General features: G+C 40.1%; 1 protein-coding gene and 1 long non-coding RNA gene across 3 annotated transcripts in view; one reads left to right on the top strand and one right to left on the bottom strand.

Annotated features, from left to right (window-relative positions):
• LOC137191852 (uncharacterized) overlaps positions 1-511 on the bottom strand; it is a 12,632-nt gene extending 12,121 nt beyond the window's left edge. For both annotated transcript variants that reach the window (XR_010930455.1, XR_010930454.1), the window contains exons 1-2: positions 423-511; positions 87-188 (exon numbers count right to left, since the gene is read on the bottom strand). This is a non-coding gene — a long non-coding RNA (uncharacterized lncRNA). The remainder of the gene's footprint in view (positions 1-86; positions 189-422) is intronic.
• Positions 1-16,873, top strand: part of macf1b (microtubule actin crosslinking factor 1b) — a 22,035-nt gene extending 5,162 nt beyond the window's left edge. Inside the window, exons 5-40 of the mRNA XM_067602291.1 lie at positions 448-614; positions 714-873; positions 979-1,063; positions 1,358-1,602; positions 2,841-2,960; positions 3,129-3,236; positions 3,324-3,542; positions 3,915-4,118; positions 4,240-4,471; positions 4,618-4,844; positions 4,956-5,078; positions 5,169-5,270; positions 5,744-5,845; positions 6,072-6,236; positions 6,464-6,619; positions 7,115-7,312; positions 7,973-8,101; positions 8,250-8,420; positions 8,540-8,695; positions 8,787-8,993; positions 9,130-9,249; positions 9,339-9,508; positions 9,622-9,781; positions 10,012-10,206; positions 10,370-10,495; positions 10,872-11,015; positions 11,240-11,428; positions 11,517-11,631; positions 11,796-11,962; positions 12,105-12,267; positions 12,504-12,658; positions 12,758-12,832; positions 13,123-13,240; positions 13,543-13,688; positions 14,138-14,258; positions 14,521-16,873. Of these exons, the coding sequence (XP_067458392.1) occupies positions 448-614; positions 714-873; positions 979-1,063; positions 1,358-1,602; positions 2,841-2,960; positions 3,129-3,236; positions 3,324-3,542; positions 3,915-4,118; positions 4,240-4,471; positions 4,618-4,844; positions 4,956-5,078; positions 5,169-5,270; positions 5,744-5,845; positions 6,072-6,236; positions 6,464-6,619; positions 7,115-7,312; positions 7,973-8,101; positions 8,250-8,420; positions 8,540-8,695; positions 8,787-8,993; positions 9,130-9,249; positions 9,339-9,508; positions 9,622-9,781; positions 10,012-10,206; positions 10,370-10,495; positions 10,872-11,015; positions 11,240-11,428; positions 11,517-11,631; positions 11,796-11,962; positions 12,105-12,267; positions 12,504-12,658; positions 12,758-12,832; positions 13,123-13,240; positions 13,543-13,688; positions 14,138-14,258; positions 14,521-14,546 (5,466 nt within the window). The 3' untranslated portion in view covers positions 14,547-16,873. The remainder of the gene's footprint in view (positions 1-447; positions 615-713; positions 874-978; positions 1,064-1,357; positions 1,603-2,840; positions 2,961-3,128; positions 3,237-3,323; positions 3,543-3,914; positions 4,119-4,239; positions 4,472-4,617; positions 4,845-4,955; positions 5,079-5,168; positions 5,271-5,743; positions 5,846-6,071; positions 6,237-6,463; positions 6,620-7,114; positions 7,313-7,972; positions 8,102-8,249; positions 8,421-8,539; positions 8,696-8,786; positions 8,994-9,129; positions 9,250-9,338; positions 9,509-9,621; positions 9,782-10,011; positions 10,207-10,369; positions 10,496-10,871; positions 11,016-11,239; positions 11,429-11,516; positions 11,632-11,795; positions 11,963-12,104; positions 12,268-12,503; positions 12,659-12,757; positions 12,833-13,122; positions 13,241-13,542; positions 13,689-14,137; positions 14,259-14,520) is intronic.

Raw genomic sequence — 16,873 nt, 5'->3', positions numbered from 1 at the left:
GGGTGGCGTTCATAGCCACAATGAGCTTCAGTATGTCTTTGTGAACATTTCCTGGGGGTATGAAAAAAAGCAGGGAAGTCTCTCACCTTTCAGCTGTAATCACACCCATTGTGAGCTTTAGGATGAGGTGAAACCTGCCTGGCTCTTAACAATATAAGCTTGACACATGAGACAGGGCTTCCTCCACACTGACACAAAGACAGAAAAACACAAGAATAGGGCTTTGATAAAGGTTAATTCTTACTGCAAGCAATGACATTTCTCTGAAATTAAACCTCATAAGGTTAACATTCACTGTAGTACTGATAAGAACTGTGTGTGATTTCTGATTAAATAAATAATAGTCTCTGTGGGGGCTTTGATTTATATTTTAATCACATGCCTGTGATGAACATTTTTGATTCAACAAAATATGACCTTACCTGAGAATGTTTTGTTGTTCTGCAGCTCTTGCAACGCCTTCTAGCTGACCGACGGCGCAGCATGGACACGATGATGTTGGAGGGCCCTCGCCTGGTGGAGGCCCACCCAGGAGAGGAGGGGGAGCAGGCAAAGGTCAAGCTCTCCACTCTCAAACAGAAGTGGGAGGCCTTACAGCTGGAGGCAGAGCAAAGGTCAGCTTCATTTATTGGCAATGCCACACTTTGGTTTGGCAAAGATTAATGTATGATAGAAATTTCATTCACTCATGATGGGAACTTTGTCATTGGTAGGAGGGCGAGTCTGGAGCTCATTCTGCCCAGGGCCCAGCTCTTCCAGGACGGAGTAGAGAGCCTGCAGCAATGGCTCATATCTGTGGAACAGGTCCTAGCGGAACTACGCAATGCAGAGAGAGTGATGCTGCATCTCTCAGAGGCCACAGATCGGGCCAAGGTTGGAAATCTATCATGTATGGTTCAACTGCATGTATACAGTACATGTGCACTGTGTTGTTTGATGAAAGGAATATAATTTTGACACATTATCATTTTCTTTTAGGCTGTTGTTGAAGAGATTCAAGTCAAAACTGCTGACCTAGGAAAAATACAGAAGTCAGGTCATGATCTAATGGAAGCAATCTCAGGTAAAGTTTACTGCACATTAATACTAATGTACATATTATTGAAATGTGACAAATAGCAGACTCCTTTATTGTAAAACTGTTAGAAGTAACAGTTACAGTAAATATTAGATACTTGTAATGTCTGGTATAGTAGCCTATTGATGAATTCTACAATGTATGTGTCAGTCAAAAAAGTACATCCTGCCAATCCTACCAAAGTTGAAAAACATATTTTTAAAAAATATTATCAATATGAGCCCGAACTAGTACAGTATATTGGTCTTATCCAAAGAATTCTGAATGGTCTTTTTTCAGAGGAGGAGGCCCAGCAGGTGCAGGAGAAGATGGATGCTCTGCGTATCCGTTGCTCTGTGCTGAGTCTGAGCAGTCTGGATGTGCTGCAGAGGCTAGAGCAGGCCCTGGAGGCCTCTAGTCGCTGTACATCCAGCCAGGAGGACCTTCATCTGTGGCTGGGCCGCATCGAAAGGGAGCTTCTGGGGGCAGCAGGAGCACAGACACATGCCGGAGATGCAGTACTATGTTCAGCTGAGAGACAGAGGGTAACGTTAATGTTCCCACACAATACTAAATACTACAGGTTGTATACACTCCCTAGCAGCACACTAGTGGAAGTTCGAAGCAAATGGATGAAAGAGTTTGTGAATTTGCTGCAAGAACAAAAGTAAATTGTGTTAGACAGGTTATAGCTTTTTGTGTTTTTTGACTAGAATCATTAAATCTGGTTAATTTTGTGCTTAACAGCTATGTTTTGTGGCATTGCTTGACATAGCAGAGCAAACTACTTCCAAATTGTTGATCACATTACTGAAGTAAGCTAGTATCAGTTTTTAAAGAAGATAGCTAGCTTCAACTGTGTACCTGAACAAACTTTCTTTACTACTTAGCTAGCTAGCTCACCAGCTAGCAGTTAAATGTACCAAAGTAGGGATAAGTTTACAGGAATTTAGAAAAGCCAACCATTGACATATTTACAACATACTGTATCTTTCATTACTTTGCTAAATTTAAATAGGTTACCTGGTTGGCTAGCTTTATCAAGTTATGACGAGCTATGCTTATGCATGTGAAGCTAGCCATATACTTAAGAATGAACTATACACATGACAGCTGAGTATGTTTCCTGTAACTTATTTGCAAACACATACTGTATCAGACTTACTGTGTTACTGACAGCCATGAACCATGCATCTCAAATCCATTTTAGTATATATGTCCACATCGCATCTCTAGTGGACCTCCATGATGGTGCCTGCTTTGGTGGTTAGTTAGTGACCTCACTTAGCCATTGTTATACACCTGTTTAGACATGTCATTGGAGATAATACACAGGTGTAATTAAAGTAATACATTAGTTACACTTGTGCTTTTTAAGTCAGACTATCTACCATGAAAATGGCCTTTATCTGCATACTATTAGCCTACATTATGACCCTAAATTCAAATATTTGGCACATTTTTACATACAGTATAAACATAAGGTATGATGTATCAAATATGCATCTCATATATTGTATTATTATATATCAAATGTATAATATATATTTGTATAATTATTTTTTCATGATGAATGAAATCATCATGAAATCATGAAACCATGAATAATTTGTTATACCACACATTTACTAGCTATAATTCAGAATATCCAGTCTATGACAGAATAATGTCAATGCCGGTATTTTCTCGCAAATGTGCTCAGCCTTTGGAAATGTTAGTATCATATTTAAATGATAATGTTATCACTGCTATGCTAAGATACTGTACTGTAATTTTTTTTCAGCTGGAACAGGCGGTGGTGAAAGAGATGGCTTGGTTCAGAGACACAGCGCTGAGTCTTGAAAAGCTGAAAACCATTAATCTGGACCCAGAGCTCATATCTGAACAACTCTATGAGCAGAAGGTCAGGACATTATGCACTCAATAAACCTTTTCCCACTTTCAAAAGTAACATGTCACGTTTAAATTGAATTTGTAATGTGAGATATTCTGTAAAGAAGTATAGTTTTATAAAATCATTAAAATAATGTTAGGTATGTGAATTTAATTTGATGTATTATATCCTGAATAGATTTTGGCTGTGGAGATTCTCCAGCACAGGTTCAACATTGAGAAGATGGTGAAGATTGCTGAAATCTTGTTAACATACAGTGATGAAGGAGAAACAGGCGATCTGCAGGTATTCTCTTCATTCCATTTTATGCAACCATTTTACCAATAATTCAAACAAAATGATTGAAATCTAAAATCTCACCTCTCCATGCAGACCCCATTAGAGGCCTTACAGGAACAATGCAACACCACCTCAGCCACCAATTCCCATGTGGTCCTGCAGCTTGAGCATGCTCAATCACTTCTTCTCCAGTTCTCAGAGGGCCTCGCTGAGGTTTCACCCTGGCTAGAAGAAACTCAAACCCTTATTGGCCAGCTCTCCCTGAGCACAATTAGCTATGAAGCATTTCGGGAACAACAGGATCTCTTACAGGTAGAAGAAGCCTGCTTCCGCACATTAGAGTGCCAGCTTTTCTCTTTTTTTCATCATCCCTTTTTTGTTCAGTTCAACAAAGAAGTCCTTTTATACTTCACATTCTGCGACCATTTTCCTCAGGGTAAATGAGCTGTTCTGTTCAAACATAGTTCATTACTGTAATCTCCTTCTTTACCTGGTTACCTTACCACCACTGTACTATAATGCCATTTCTGTTTTGTCAGGTATGCCATGAAAACTGAGACATTGTGATTTTTTTCAACCTTCTTCTACTCATTTTAGAGATTAAACTCAAATCTGGTTCTTTCTGAAAAATGTCTTCTCTCCACATTGTTATTAAACCTCTCTTTGTCTTTCTCCTCTGCTAAGGGTCTGAGGGAGTCTATAGCAGAACACAGACCCTTGATTGCACGCTTATGCTCTCTGGCAAAGCGCTTGTCAGAGCTAAACCCCACTCAGGGGGATGAGTTCTGTCGCAAAGCTACAGAGGCCGAGGAACAGCATAGAGCCATTAGAGACCGGGTCAAGGAGACTGCCAATCTACTCGAGGAGTCTCTACCTCGATTCACACAGGTAAGAATGCTTGGATAATGCAGAAAATGTCGTAAAGAGCTCTCCGTCGACATCAGGGTGAATTTTTCATTTTTTAGTGTATCACAAATACACAACAAACTTAATCTTTTCTTGTTCCTAGCTGAATGAGAGGATGACTCTTATCAGAGAAAGTCTTGACCGCCTGTGCAGTCGCATGCAGACTCCCACCTCCCTTCAAGGCCTCACGCCGAGGATCCAGGAGCAGCTGCAGGATAACAAGTACACCCTGACTGAGCTGTCCAAGCTGGAACTGGGCCTCACCAGTATCAAGACACAGGCGGACGAGCTGCTGGCTAACACACAGGCAGCTGGTGATGGATCCATAGGCACAGGTGATCATCTTGGTAGAAATTATCTTGTTTGTACACAGATACAATATTGTCCTACTACAAACACATGTGACATTGATGTAGCACTGCTATTTACTGTTAAAGAGCAGATTTTCAGCAACGTCCTTGCTATATCCTTGCAATTCTAGCAATCCAGGAGCGAGTGTCCAGCTTATCCCAGCTGTGGGATGAGACACATGCTCAGGCCCAGGAGAGGGAAAGCTGGCTGCTCAAACTCTTGGATCTCGCCATGAAGTTCTGGAGTGATGTCAGCGATGTCACGGCTGCTCTCAATGATGCTCAGCAGGCAGTTTTGGATCTCAACGCAAGTCGGACAGATTCCGAAACAATCCGCCAGAGCCTTGAAACCATGCAGGTTTGTCTGGAAACTATAAAAGGGAGCATGCATATGAAACACATATTGTTATAATATGTATACTTATTCACCATGATACCGTGTAACCTTTTTCATTTTTCCACCTTATAGACTCTCAGGGAGGATATTGACAGTTTACAAGGAGATTTGGACACTCTTGGTGTTCTGGGAATGGACCTGATGTCAGCATGTGGAGATACAGACAAACCAGATGTCACAAAGAGTCTAGATGAAGTAAGCGATGCATTTAAATAAAATAATTTTAAACTCACAGTGTTGTGTTGACTAACTGACAGTACAACTCTGTCTTTTGCCATTTTAAAGCTCTATTGTACATGGAACAACCTGAGCAAACTGTGGAATGAATGTCACAAAAAGCTGGAGGAGGCCTTGCAGATGGCCTTACACTATCAAGACACTATGCAGGTGTGTGTTTGCATATACAGTATATGATTGCACATATATATATATATGAATGTGTGTGTATATTGAGCCAGTGGAGTCACTAACAAATATGCCATATTCATGCTTCATGTCATTGCCAAATCATTTAGGACGATTTTGGCCACCACTGTCTGACTCAAGCTGTGTTGTGTGGCATTCTGTCAAATACAAAGCTAGTCTTTTATTCAGACTCTTACTCCCTGCAGCTTTGCTTATGATTAAATGACAGATTATGTGGTCCTCTGCCAAAGGCAAATGAGTTTAATGGTGTAAACTGTGTTAGACAGTATCAAAAGAAAACTAGATGAAATGTATCCAGCTGTATGTACCAGCAGGGTTACATGTTTGGCTGTTGAGAACAAAATGTATTCAATGTTACACTCACATGGCATGGCATGAAATCATGGCTGAGTTAACTGGCTTTCATAAGTACTCTTTTATTGTTGTGTTAATAGGGTCTTTTTGAGTGGTTGAAGTCAGCTGAGCTGAGGTCTACTGAAGAGTTCATGGTAGGAACTGACCTGGAATCAGTCAAAGAGCAGCTGCGTGATTTCAAGGTGAGGTTTCACGCTGAGCTGAACACTGAAAAGTATTCATCTATGAGACTAGCTCCAGTGGTCAATGTTCTACCTAATTTTTGGCTCACATGTTAATTGACGATGCTTTTGGATATGTGTATTGCCTTTATTATAACATAAAACATAACATAAAACAGATATGAAAATATTGACTTGAATGTAAGTCTAAACATACAGTATAGTCACTCTTTATTTTTTCCTTCAGGAATTTAAGCGAGAACTTTACCAGAAGAAGATCGAGATAGAAAGCCTGAACCATCGCTTTGTGTGCCGGTTGTCTCCTGGCTCAGAGCGTCCAGGCTCTGTCTCACCGCTGTGTGACTTTAGACTGCGCTGGGACAGCCTGGAGTCAGAGACTGTCAGCAGACAGGTGAGTATATGGAAGCAGATATGATCATGGAATATTAATGTTAACATGTCACTATAATCCATTAATTCAATTTGATGTCACTACAACAATCAACAGCTGGCCCGGCAGGCACTATATTTAGCTGGAAATTGTGCACACTTCAAAACACGGAATTATTTTTGTCCAGTTGCTGCCACCAATAATTCTACATCACCTGAAATCCTTCTATCGACTCATTCTGTTTGCAGCATCAGCTGGAGTGTGCTCTGCTGGGTCTGGGTCAGTTCCAAAACACACTGGATGAGCTGCACACATGGCTGGCCCGCACCGCTGAACAACTGCAGGGCAGCCAGCCAATCAGCATCGACCTGCAGGCCTGTGAAATAGAGCTGGCTAAACACAAGGTTGGTGGTGGCCTAATTACAGTAATATATAATGATTAACAGTTCAAAATAAGCCATTGGAAATGTCAGACGTAAGTTCTGAGGTAACAGAACTCTTTCAGACTCTGAAGGTCTCAGAAAACAGTAAATCCTGTAACTCAGACCTTCACATTGAACTGTGGGTTTATCTGCTAGATAACACTGAACACTTAGCCTTGAATGAATAACAGGCCTCTGTCTTCTGAAAGTGAAGTGTAAATCTTTGTGTCCACCAGCATCTGTAGCCCATGTATTATTCCTGCTCGCTGTTAATGAACTTTTAACAGTACTATAGTATTAACACTACAAACTGCTAGAATTGTCTGATAATAATGTCTTTGACTGAACTGTGAGACACAACTATGAGCAGAAAACACTTAGTTCCATATTCCTCCATGCAATACTTGAACATGAATTTAACTGACACAGATATGATTAATCTGCTTTTAACTTTATAATGCTTCTTTTTTCTCAAAGGTCTTGCATAATGATGTCATGTCCCATGCCCGCACGATGGAGTCCCTGAACCAGGCAGGCAGGGGGCTGCTGGAGGTTGGGTCTGGGGACAGCTCACACGGTCTACAGTCTCAACTGGAGCAACTCAATGAAAGCTGGGAGTTTGTCCGCTGTGAGACCGAACGCAGGCAGCTGGAATTAGAGAACAGACTCAGTCAGGTAAAGATAAAAGAAAAAGATCCATTATTTTCTTTAAGTTGTGGCAAGAGTGATTATTAGATGATTAGTTATGCTGTATTTTATGTTTCATTATCACTGTAGCACGGCGCCCTCTTGTGGTGATTGTAAAGATGAACATACAGGTGTGTGGGTGTGAGTCCAGATTTGAACTTGTGGCATTTACTGTCAAAAAGGGAGGCAAAGCTCTATTAAATTACAGGGATAAAAGGACTGGAGCATGCTAATTAATTTGCAGTCCAATTTTGACCCTAACGTGTCTTCATCAGAGTCACAATGGGCAAATACATACAGTACAAAGTCAATCTAGAATAGATGTACAAATGTCATTGGATAGTTGGTTGAACACGGTTTTAAATCTATTGGATAGTGAATCCAAGGACGGGAATTGCAAAAATATTTGGCAAAAGAATTTAAAAAACATGTCTTACATATCTATAACTAACAATGTATTATAATTACCAAATAATATTTTGTCAATATCCAGTCACTGCTCCACTTCTGCACAAATAAAATATGATAAAAAGTTTAATGGCAAATTATGTTAAAAGATATAATTTTTCCCATAACTGAGGTTGTAGTGAACTGTCACATTTGTCATCACAGCAGATTTTACATTCATTCTGTTGTTTTTTAATGCAGGTGCAAGATGTTACAATGGAGATTCAGGACCTTCTGCAGTGGCTGGAGAACACAGACCTGAGACTCTCGTCCCTCAAAACCATGTGGGGTATGCCAGACTCTGCCGCTGAAAGGCTCAACGCACACTTGGTGAGACTGATCAGACTTAGACTTAGACTTAACTGTAGACTTAACTGTAAACATCAAAAAGTCACACAAGAAATGTAACAATTTTATCCCATTTAAAATTATATCCTCCCTTTGAACCAATTTTCCGGACTCTCCTCGCCCATGTTAGGAGTTGTGCAATGAGATGGAGTCAAAGCTCCACGCCTACACAGATGTGAAGAATGCCATCCACAGGATGCTGGAAAGAAGCAATGTTGTGCGGGGCTCGAGCACTGAACACAGCATGTCTATTCTTGAACAGAAATGGGCATCTGTTTACAGCAAAGTCCAGGAGCGAAAGGTTATTTAACTCTTCATAATCGTCATGTGTTACCTCTGTTAAGTTTGTTTTTATTTCCAGCCTGTTTTTGTTGTGAATACAGTAAATTATTATACCAGCGTGACATACTGTTTCCATAGGCAAAGCTTACCAAAGGATTGAGTCTGGCCAAGGAGTTCCACAGCAATGTCCAGGAACTACTCACTAAGATGACTAAGTGTGAGGAGTCAATTGGACTTCTTCCTGCTCCCAGCTTCGTTCTGGACACAGTTTGTACTCAGCTGCAGGATCACAGAGTAGGTCTTGTTATACCTGTTGTAGTCTCTTTTTCTGCCAGAACATTTGGAAGTATTTATTTTTGATTCATTAAATACTTTATTTGTACAGACACTGGTGAATGAGGTGAACGTTTACGGTGAGAAGAAGATAACTGTGGAAAATGCAGGCTGTAGACTAACAGAACTGAGCAGGAAGGAAGACTGTGATGTTATTCATAACCTAATCATGACAGTCCAGGATCGCTACAAAAAGCTACAGCAACGCACTTCAGAAAGAGGCAGGATGCTGGAGGAGGTCAAAAAGAATGCCAAACAGGTATAAAACTATATCATCTCCAATCTAAATGGATGACCTTCACCATCCTTTTCAAACTGTACATGTACTTCAGTTGTGACTTGTGCCTCTCAGATAAACTTTTGCATAATGTCTGTCTTTATTTCTCATATTTCAGTTTAATGAATCTTGGCGCCTACTAGTGGACTGGATGACGGAGGTAGAACAAACATTAGACACACATAAAGAGATTGCAGTGTCCCACGAGGAGATTAAACAGCAACTGACTGAGCAGAAGGTGCAGTGGGCATCGCAATAACTAGAACTTACATTATACGCTATATGTTTGTGAATGCCTCAGATGCTGATCACTCGTTTTGTGATTAGGAGTTCCAGAAACTGCTGAGATCAAAGCGGCCCATGTACGAGGCCACGCTGAAGAGTGGCCGCAGCCTTCATGAAAGAGCTCAAACCAGCCACGACAGACAGCATGTGGAAAACCTCCTTGCTGAACTCAAAGACACATGGGACACAATCAGTGGCAAGTCTATGGAGAGGTATGGAGCTCTATTAGTGTTGGCAGGTGCACATTCAAATTTCTACCAAATGTAAAAGAAAATCCTTATTTTGAGAATGAACCCAATTTCTTGTTCTGTTTTTCTTTTTGCAGACAACATAAGCTAGAGGAAGCATTGCTGTTCTCAGGCAGATTCACTGATGCTCTCCAGGCCCTGAATGACTGGTTGTATAGGGCAGAGCCACAACTAGCTGAGGATGTTCCTGTCAGTGGAGACAAGGACATGGTCAACAATCTGATTGACAAACACAAGGTATACCCATCATGAATTTTGACTTTTTTGCCCTGATAATTCACAATGTTGAACACATACCACATACATACTGTATACCATAAATTCTACAGCTTCTGCATATACAGTAATTAATATCTGCAATAAAGAAATATGTGTAGATATATTTGTGTGTGTATATATTTTTGTAGCAGTTTCTTCACAGTGCTATCAGTTAAGGGCAGGTTCTCAGGATGTTTTCTTTCTCTTAGGCATTCCAAAAGGAGCTGGGGAAGCGAGCTGGGTGCATTAGGACCCTGAAGCGCTCTGTGAGGGATCTGACCAGGAGTAGCACAGCTGATGCTCACTGGCTGCAGGAGCAGATGGATGAACTGGAGGGCCGCTGGGAGGCAGTGTGCAAGCTGTCAGTCAGCAAACAGGACAGACTGGAGGTTGCACTTCAGCAGGTAATTCTCACAAATAATAGAGGACATAACAAAATGTATAGTTTAACTTAAATTCTGACATTTTTGGATTAAGCTGTCAAATACACATTGGCTGATAACTGGCCATTAATAAAAGTAACATTAACCCTTACTTAACCCTTATCTTTGTCTTCATTCTTGTTAGGCTGAGAAGTTTGATGGTCTTGTCCACTCTTTCATGGAGCGCCTCACTGAGGCAGAGAGAATATTGAAATATGGGGTCATACCAGAGGAGGAGGAAGGTTTGCTTGCCTTCCGCAAACAACACGAGGTCAGTATAAGATGATACTTTATCACTTCCTATGGGGAAATTCATTTTTTCTCATCTTATCTGCTTCCATAGAGGTCACAGGTCAGGGTCAGGTCAGGGTTACAGAACAACATCCTGGGGCTGATAAGGATTCAGTATCTGGCTCAAGGGCAGTAAGGCAGGGTAGATATTTGTTGACCCTCATGCTTGAACCTTTTCAACCAGTTGACTCTACCATGAGGCTACATTGTTGTTTAACCACAAACCCTTTTAAAACACCCATAAAAATTAATAAATAATGAGCTACATTTTATTTTCATGCCAAGCATTATCATACATGATATTATTTGTGTTAGAAACAAAAGGCTGAATAAATCCTTTCTCTGCCTCTCCGTAGGAGTCAATGGCTGCCTTGCAGGCTCAGGTGGTGGAGTTACAGAACATCCGGTGTCTGGGTGAAGAGATCCTGGCCTCTTGTCACCCAGATTCCATAATCACCCTCAAATCTTGGATGAGTGTCACCAAGACCCGCTATGAGGAGGTGAGTGCTTTTGTGACTGCATAATAAACAATAATAAATATTGTTTTCACTAGGGACTAGATACTTCATAAAAAAAATTATTTAGGAAACTGATAGTTGCCATAAGTTAGGTAAATGGAAAAAGTATAAGGCAGTGAGACATTGTCTCAATAGCTTTATCAATTTATAAACTGTAAAACAGTGAGGTGTAATTTCCTCCTGCTCCCTGCTGTTTTCTGAGTTAGGTTCAGACATGGGCCCAGCAGCAGGGCCAGAAGATCCAGACCAGCTTGTCAGCACTGGAGGCAGAGAGAGAGGAAGTCCAGAGGTTGTTGGACTGGATCTCCTCTGCAGAGGAAGCCCTCGACCTCAGAGACCAAGAGCCACTGCCTGAGACTATGGAGCAGAACCAAGAACTCATTGAGCAGCACAGGGTACAATTTCTCTACAACAGATTCTTACTGTGCTCTAAGAATGTGTGGGTTTACATGTCACGCTAACACTGATCATTCCTCTCTGCAGGTATTCATGGAGGAGTTGAATAAAAAGTTCCCAGAGGTTGAGCATGCTACAAAATCCTGCAAACACAAAAACATTTCTAAACAGCAGATTTCCCCCAGCAAACGGCCACTCACAAGTAAGCCACCATGGACAATGCTGTTAACAATATAGTTTATGTTGTGTGAAAAAAACATTATTGTATTATAAGAACTGACAGCTTGATGACTGGCCCACTGCTGATGATGTGCAGCAGAATCACTTGACTGAGCTGATCCCAGATTCCAATGTTTGTCCATTCAGAGAGGAGGAGCACTCTGAAGCTGCAGCCTGCTGCACCGATTCCTCTGGAGCACCTTGACCCCCAGACTCCACAGCTCAGTCAGCTGGTCAGTCGCTGGCAGAAACTTTGGCTGCTGGCTGTGGCGAGACAAAGCCGTCTGGAACAACACCAGCAAACACTCAAAGAGGTTATTGTGCCTTAAAAATGTCACTGTAGAAATTTTAACAGAGGTTTCATTAGAACATGTTTTGTTTGAAATTTACTTCCATAAAACTTAATTTGATGCATTAATTAACATGAATGTTGTGATATTTTTAATTTCTGGACAGATGGAAGAATTTGCAAACTTTGACTTCAATATTTGGCGAAAACGTTACATGCAGTGGATCAGTCATTTGAAGTCTCGGATCTTGGATGTGTTCCGCAGCATCGACCGGGACCAGGATGGACGCATCAGCCAGAAGGAGTTTGTCGACTATGTCCTCGCTTCTAGTGAGACTCACTTGCTGTTGCATTTTGCAATTTGATCGTGAAATGTAAAAGACAGCATCTGAAATGACTTATTAGTTTGGTGGAACTTTAATTTCATATTATTAACATCAACGAAATAAATACATTTTCAGTGTTTATGATAATATTTATATTGTTCCCCATATTCACTTTTTTAAACCAAGTATGCCATGTCTATGTAATTAAGTTAACACTGGCTTGGGATCTCTCCACTGCAGAATTTCCCACCAACTCTCTAGAGATGAATGCGGTGGCAAACATCTTTGACATGAACAGCGACGGCTTCATCGACTACTATGAGTTTGTGAGTGCACTCCATCCAAGCAGAGATCCCTACAGGAAAACATTGGATGTAGACCATATCAATGAGGAGGTATGAACAGTGAGTTCATAAGGATTCATTAGGGTGACTTATTTATTGTGACACTTTTTATGACACTGATTATTATTATCATTATTCTGCCTTCTTTAGGTGAGCCGACAGGTGTCTCAGTGTAACTGTCCCAAGAGGTTCCAAGTGGAGCAAATAAGTGCCAATAGATACAGGGTGAGTCATTTTTACAGACATTAAGCAGCTTTTTATATTTTCTGCTGTATAAACCTGATGTCTGTTTGCGGTTTCTTGGGAAGAATTCTCACAGAATCCTTGTAGACATTCACACAGAAAGTGATATGGTTCACATTTCTGGTTAGTTTGGATAAAAACACCTAGGTGATTGGAATAAGCAGGCCCCAGAGAAAAATTATGGAAACATCAGTGATGTCTTGAAGATGTGGTGTGAAGGTGCCAAAACAGAGAGGTCTGCCTGAACTCAAAGTATTGTCTTTTTTCTGCAGTTTGGAGATTCCCAACAGTTGCGGATGGTTCGGATCCTGCGTAGCACGCTGATGGTCAGGGTGGGAGGAGGCTGGACTGCTCTAGATGAGTTCCTGGTTAAAAATGATCCCTGCAGAGGTCAATACAATACACCTAACTATACTGTTCTTAATAACACACTTAACACTTTTTTAAGATCAAGCTATTTACTGTAAATATGACAAGCCCTCAGTAGTCACGACCGACAGTGATAGAATGTACTAATAATCTTGATGGATGCATCTATAAAAACATTTTTACATTTTTTACTGACTTTTATCTGCAACCTTACTTTAATTATTTATACATACAGTGTCTGCTGGCTGTTATTAGAGGTGTGGCTACTATAAATTACAGGTTTTACAGTGTTCTGTAAAATTCCCCCGCTGTGTCACCAACAGTAAAAGGTCGGACCAACCTGAAGATCAAGGAGAAGTACTTGTCTCCTGCAGGAAGCAGTTCCAAGGGTTTGACTGTCAGCAGGTCCAACTCAAGCCTCAGCCTCTACAGCAGTGCCTCCGCCCCCACCAGCCCTATGACACGCAAGGCAAGCTATAAACTGTATTTTATAACAACTGGCTGCTGTAACATCCTGTTTTCCTTATGAAGATCAACTGTGCAACATACATCATTTTAATATCAAACATTTAAAGATTTGCAGCCTCTACTGGCATCTGTGCTATTTTCACTTTTTTTTCCCACTCTGTCCTTTGTCGGTGTGTTTTTACCACTTTTAATTTACAAGTAGCACATCTTTATTCTGATTCCACTCTTCTAACTGCAACGTTTAATCTTCACATTAGCTTTACTGGTCAAAATGTTTAATAATTCTATGTAAAGTGAGTGATACAAGGACAGTAGCAACATCCTCAAATTGAGTTTTCTGGAAATTTTGTGAAATTCAAAACACTACATGTAGCAACTTTACAAAACCAATCTAGAATATTTTACCATTAAGATATCTGACTGTAATTAGCCCAACCTGTCTTGCTTTAGGCATTACTGCGCAGGAGTTTCTCAGGTGACCGCTGCATTCGTCCCAGGAGCTCCATAGCTGCTTTGGGATCTGATCTACAGTTTGTCACAACAGGGGAAGGCAACTTTCCCTCACCATCAGGTCAGCCAGTTCACTTAATTCATCTCAGTTACTTAAAAAAATGCATGCTGCAGGATTACACTTGTTTTACTGGATACACAAACATAATAATAATAATAATAATAATAATAATAATAATAATACATTTAATTTCTACCCCACTTTTCATTCATAGTGAAACTCAAAGTGCTACAGTATTAGAACACACAATAATAGAAACTTGTTACAAACTGAAATGATGAGTTAACCCCGCCCTTTGTTTTCATTCTTTTGCACCCTCTAGACGAAGCTGAGAGGTTACCCACATGATTACCTCTGCCTCTGAGCACCACATGTATGCTGCAGTGCTTAACCCAAACACAGCCTTGAGGCCTCGAAACAGCGATAGAGGGGTCAAAAAACAACGCATCAGTCACATCAGAAAAGCAGACGCTGAAGAAAAATTACAGAAAAGGTCACCAGTGGTGATGCTAAAGGGTCTTTAGCTTTGAGAAATCTGCGTGAAGATAACATGAGGACTATGAGGATGTCAGTCCAGATGCAAGACAAAGATTTTTTTTTGTTGTTACATTTCATACAGTAGTATCTGACTGCGTAGAGAGTAGGAATTGAGATGTTCTGCATGGATACTTAATGCATGATAGCCAGAACCTTGCTTAAATCAGATTTTTTTTTACAGCTTCTGATTCTATTGTGGTTTTAAAGACAAGCCGGATCAGATAGTACCAATGACTGCTATATATAGCATATAATAACTTTTCTTACTTTCTTAGGAATCCAAGCAGGCAATAATGCTCTGTCATAGGTAGTTACAGTATGTGATGTAACTAATTTGGGGGGAATTTACAACTAAAAAACATTTGTATACAGAATGTGTAGATGCTGTTCTGTCTGCCCTGAGCATCCAAAAAACATATATACCAAAACCATAAGTATGTGAGGGTAAAGTATGTTGTCCTTCAACTTTGTGATATTATTAGTTTTTATTTCGTTCCATGAACATGACATTGTTGGCAGGGCCACACTGTTTTTGTCTTTTATCTTTTTTGACACCATGTTATGAGGTAAATATGTAATTTTATTGTCCTGCATTGTAAGGATGTTTTAAACACTGGAGATTGTGTAATGAACAATGCACTGACAGGCCATTGTTGATTTGTAGAGATTATTTTCTCAGGATTGATTTTGCCTTTGGATGTATGTGTTTCTATGGAACATTACTGTGAAAATGTAGATGTGTTGTTTTCTTCATAACGCTCCCTGAGAAAGTTGTTTTTAGCACATTCTTTTCATAAAAAATGCACTTTTCTGTGTCCAACTACTGCAGAGTACGTTCGTTAGTTAAAGGACCAGTGTGTAGGGTTTAGTGGCATCTAGTGGTGTGGTTACATATTGCAACCAACTGAATACCCCTCCCTGACCGCCTTCCAAGTGTGTAGGAGAACCTATAGTGAAAAACGCAAAAGGCCCTCTCTAGAGCCAGTGTTTGGTTTGTCCATTCTGGGCTAATGTAGAAACATAGCAACATGGGGGGCTCTGTGGAAGAGGACCCGCTCCCTATGTAAATATAAAGGGCTCATTCTAAGATAACACAACTATTCTTATTTTCAAGTGATTATACACTAATTAAAACAAACTTATGAATTATATTCCATTTCTGCTCAGTGAGTTCCACTAGATGCCACTAAAGTCTACACACTGGACCTTTAGGTGGGAAATTTGGCAGTTGTCATGAGTAAGAGAATTACTTTTGAAACACAAACTATAATTCTAGTTTGCGTTTTGTGTTTCTTGAGGGTGGAGGTGATATTGTCTGGTTGAACAATGCAGATTTTATGTGATCTGCCTTTTTTTCCCCCTCATCTTACCTTCCCAACCTCTTTTACCCAAAGCAGTATATTTTAGTTTTTTCTGCCTTCAATGTTGAATATCTCTCATTTTTAATTCTGCCAACTGTCTTAACTTTATTACTCTCCTTTCAAAGGTGTTAAAAAAAAACATAGATGAAACCACATCTGTTTCCTCCAAGTTATACTCATGACCCTGAAGACACCGATGCACAATTTTAGCAAAAAAATACTGAAATACATTTTCCCTGAGAGAGGCTACTGTAGTTCTACCACCAGTCTACTATTGCATAGGCTTTCAGTGTTAACACTGTGCCTGGCTTTTATTCTGTGGTTTCATTGTCAACCAGTTAATACTTCACAATACGTCATCAAGAGTGTAAAGTTACTGTATTTGTATGTGTCAGTTTGTACTAGATCTACCTGAGCTTGAAGACAGTAGCTTATGTACTTAATTGCATTTGGTCTATGCAGTTGTGAAAAGGCTTTTTTAAAATTCTAAATGTTTTTACATGATAAAGTACCTTTTCCTCATGGCCTCAATGTGTTGATGTTTGGAAAAGGTTGACAGTTTGCTGTATTGTAAAAAATATAATAGCCAGATTTCACCACTATTGCTATGCACCCTAATCTTTCTGTACTGTAAATGTTTCTATACCCAGCACTCATTCTGATGTCTAAATTAGGGAAAATGTAGATGAATGTCACTAATAATTTTATGTCCACTTGTACAAAATAAAATCATTTTGTAATAAAATAAAACTATTTGTTGTATTTCTGAACTACTAA

The sequence above is a fragment of the Thunnus thynnus genome, chromosome 10 (genome assembly GCF_963924715.1).
Source record: "Thunnus thynnus chromosome 10, fThuThy2.1, whole genome shotgun sequence".
NCBI classification, from domain to species: Eukaryota; Metazoa; Chordata; class Actinopteri; order Scombriformes; family Scombridae; genus Thunnus; species Thunnus thynnus.
The sequence above is the reverse complement of the archived record's forward strand: the minus strand, read 5'-3'. Positions and strand labels throughout refer to the sequence as shown.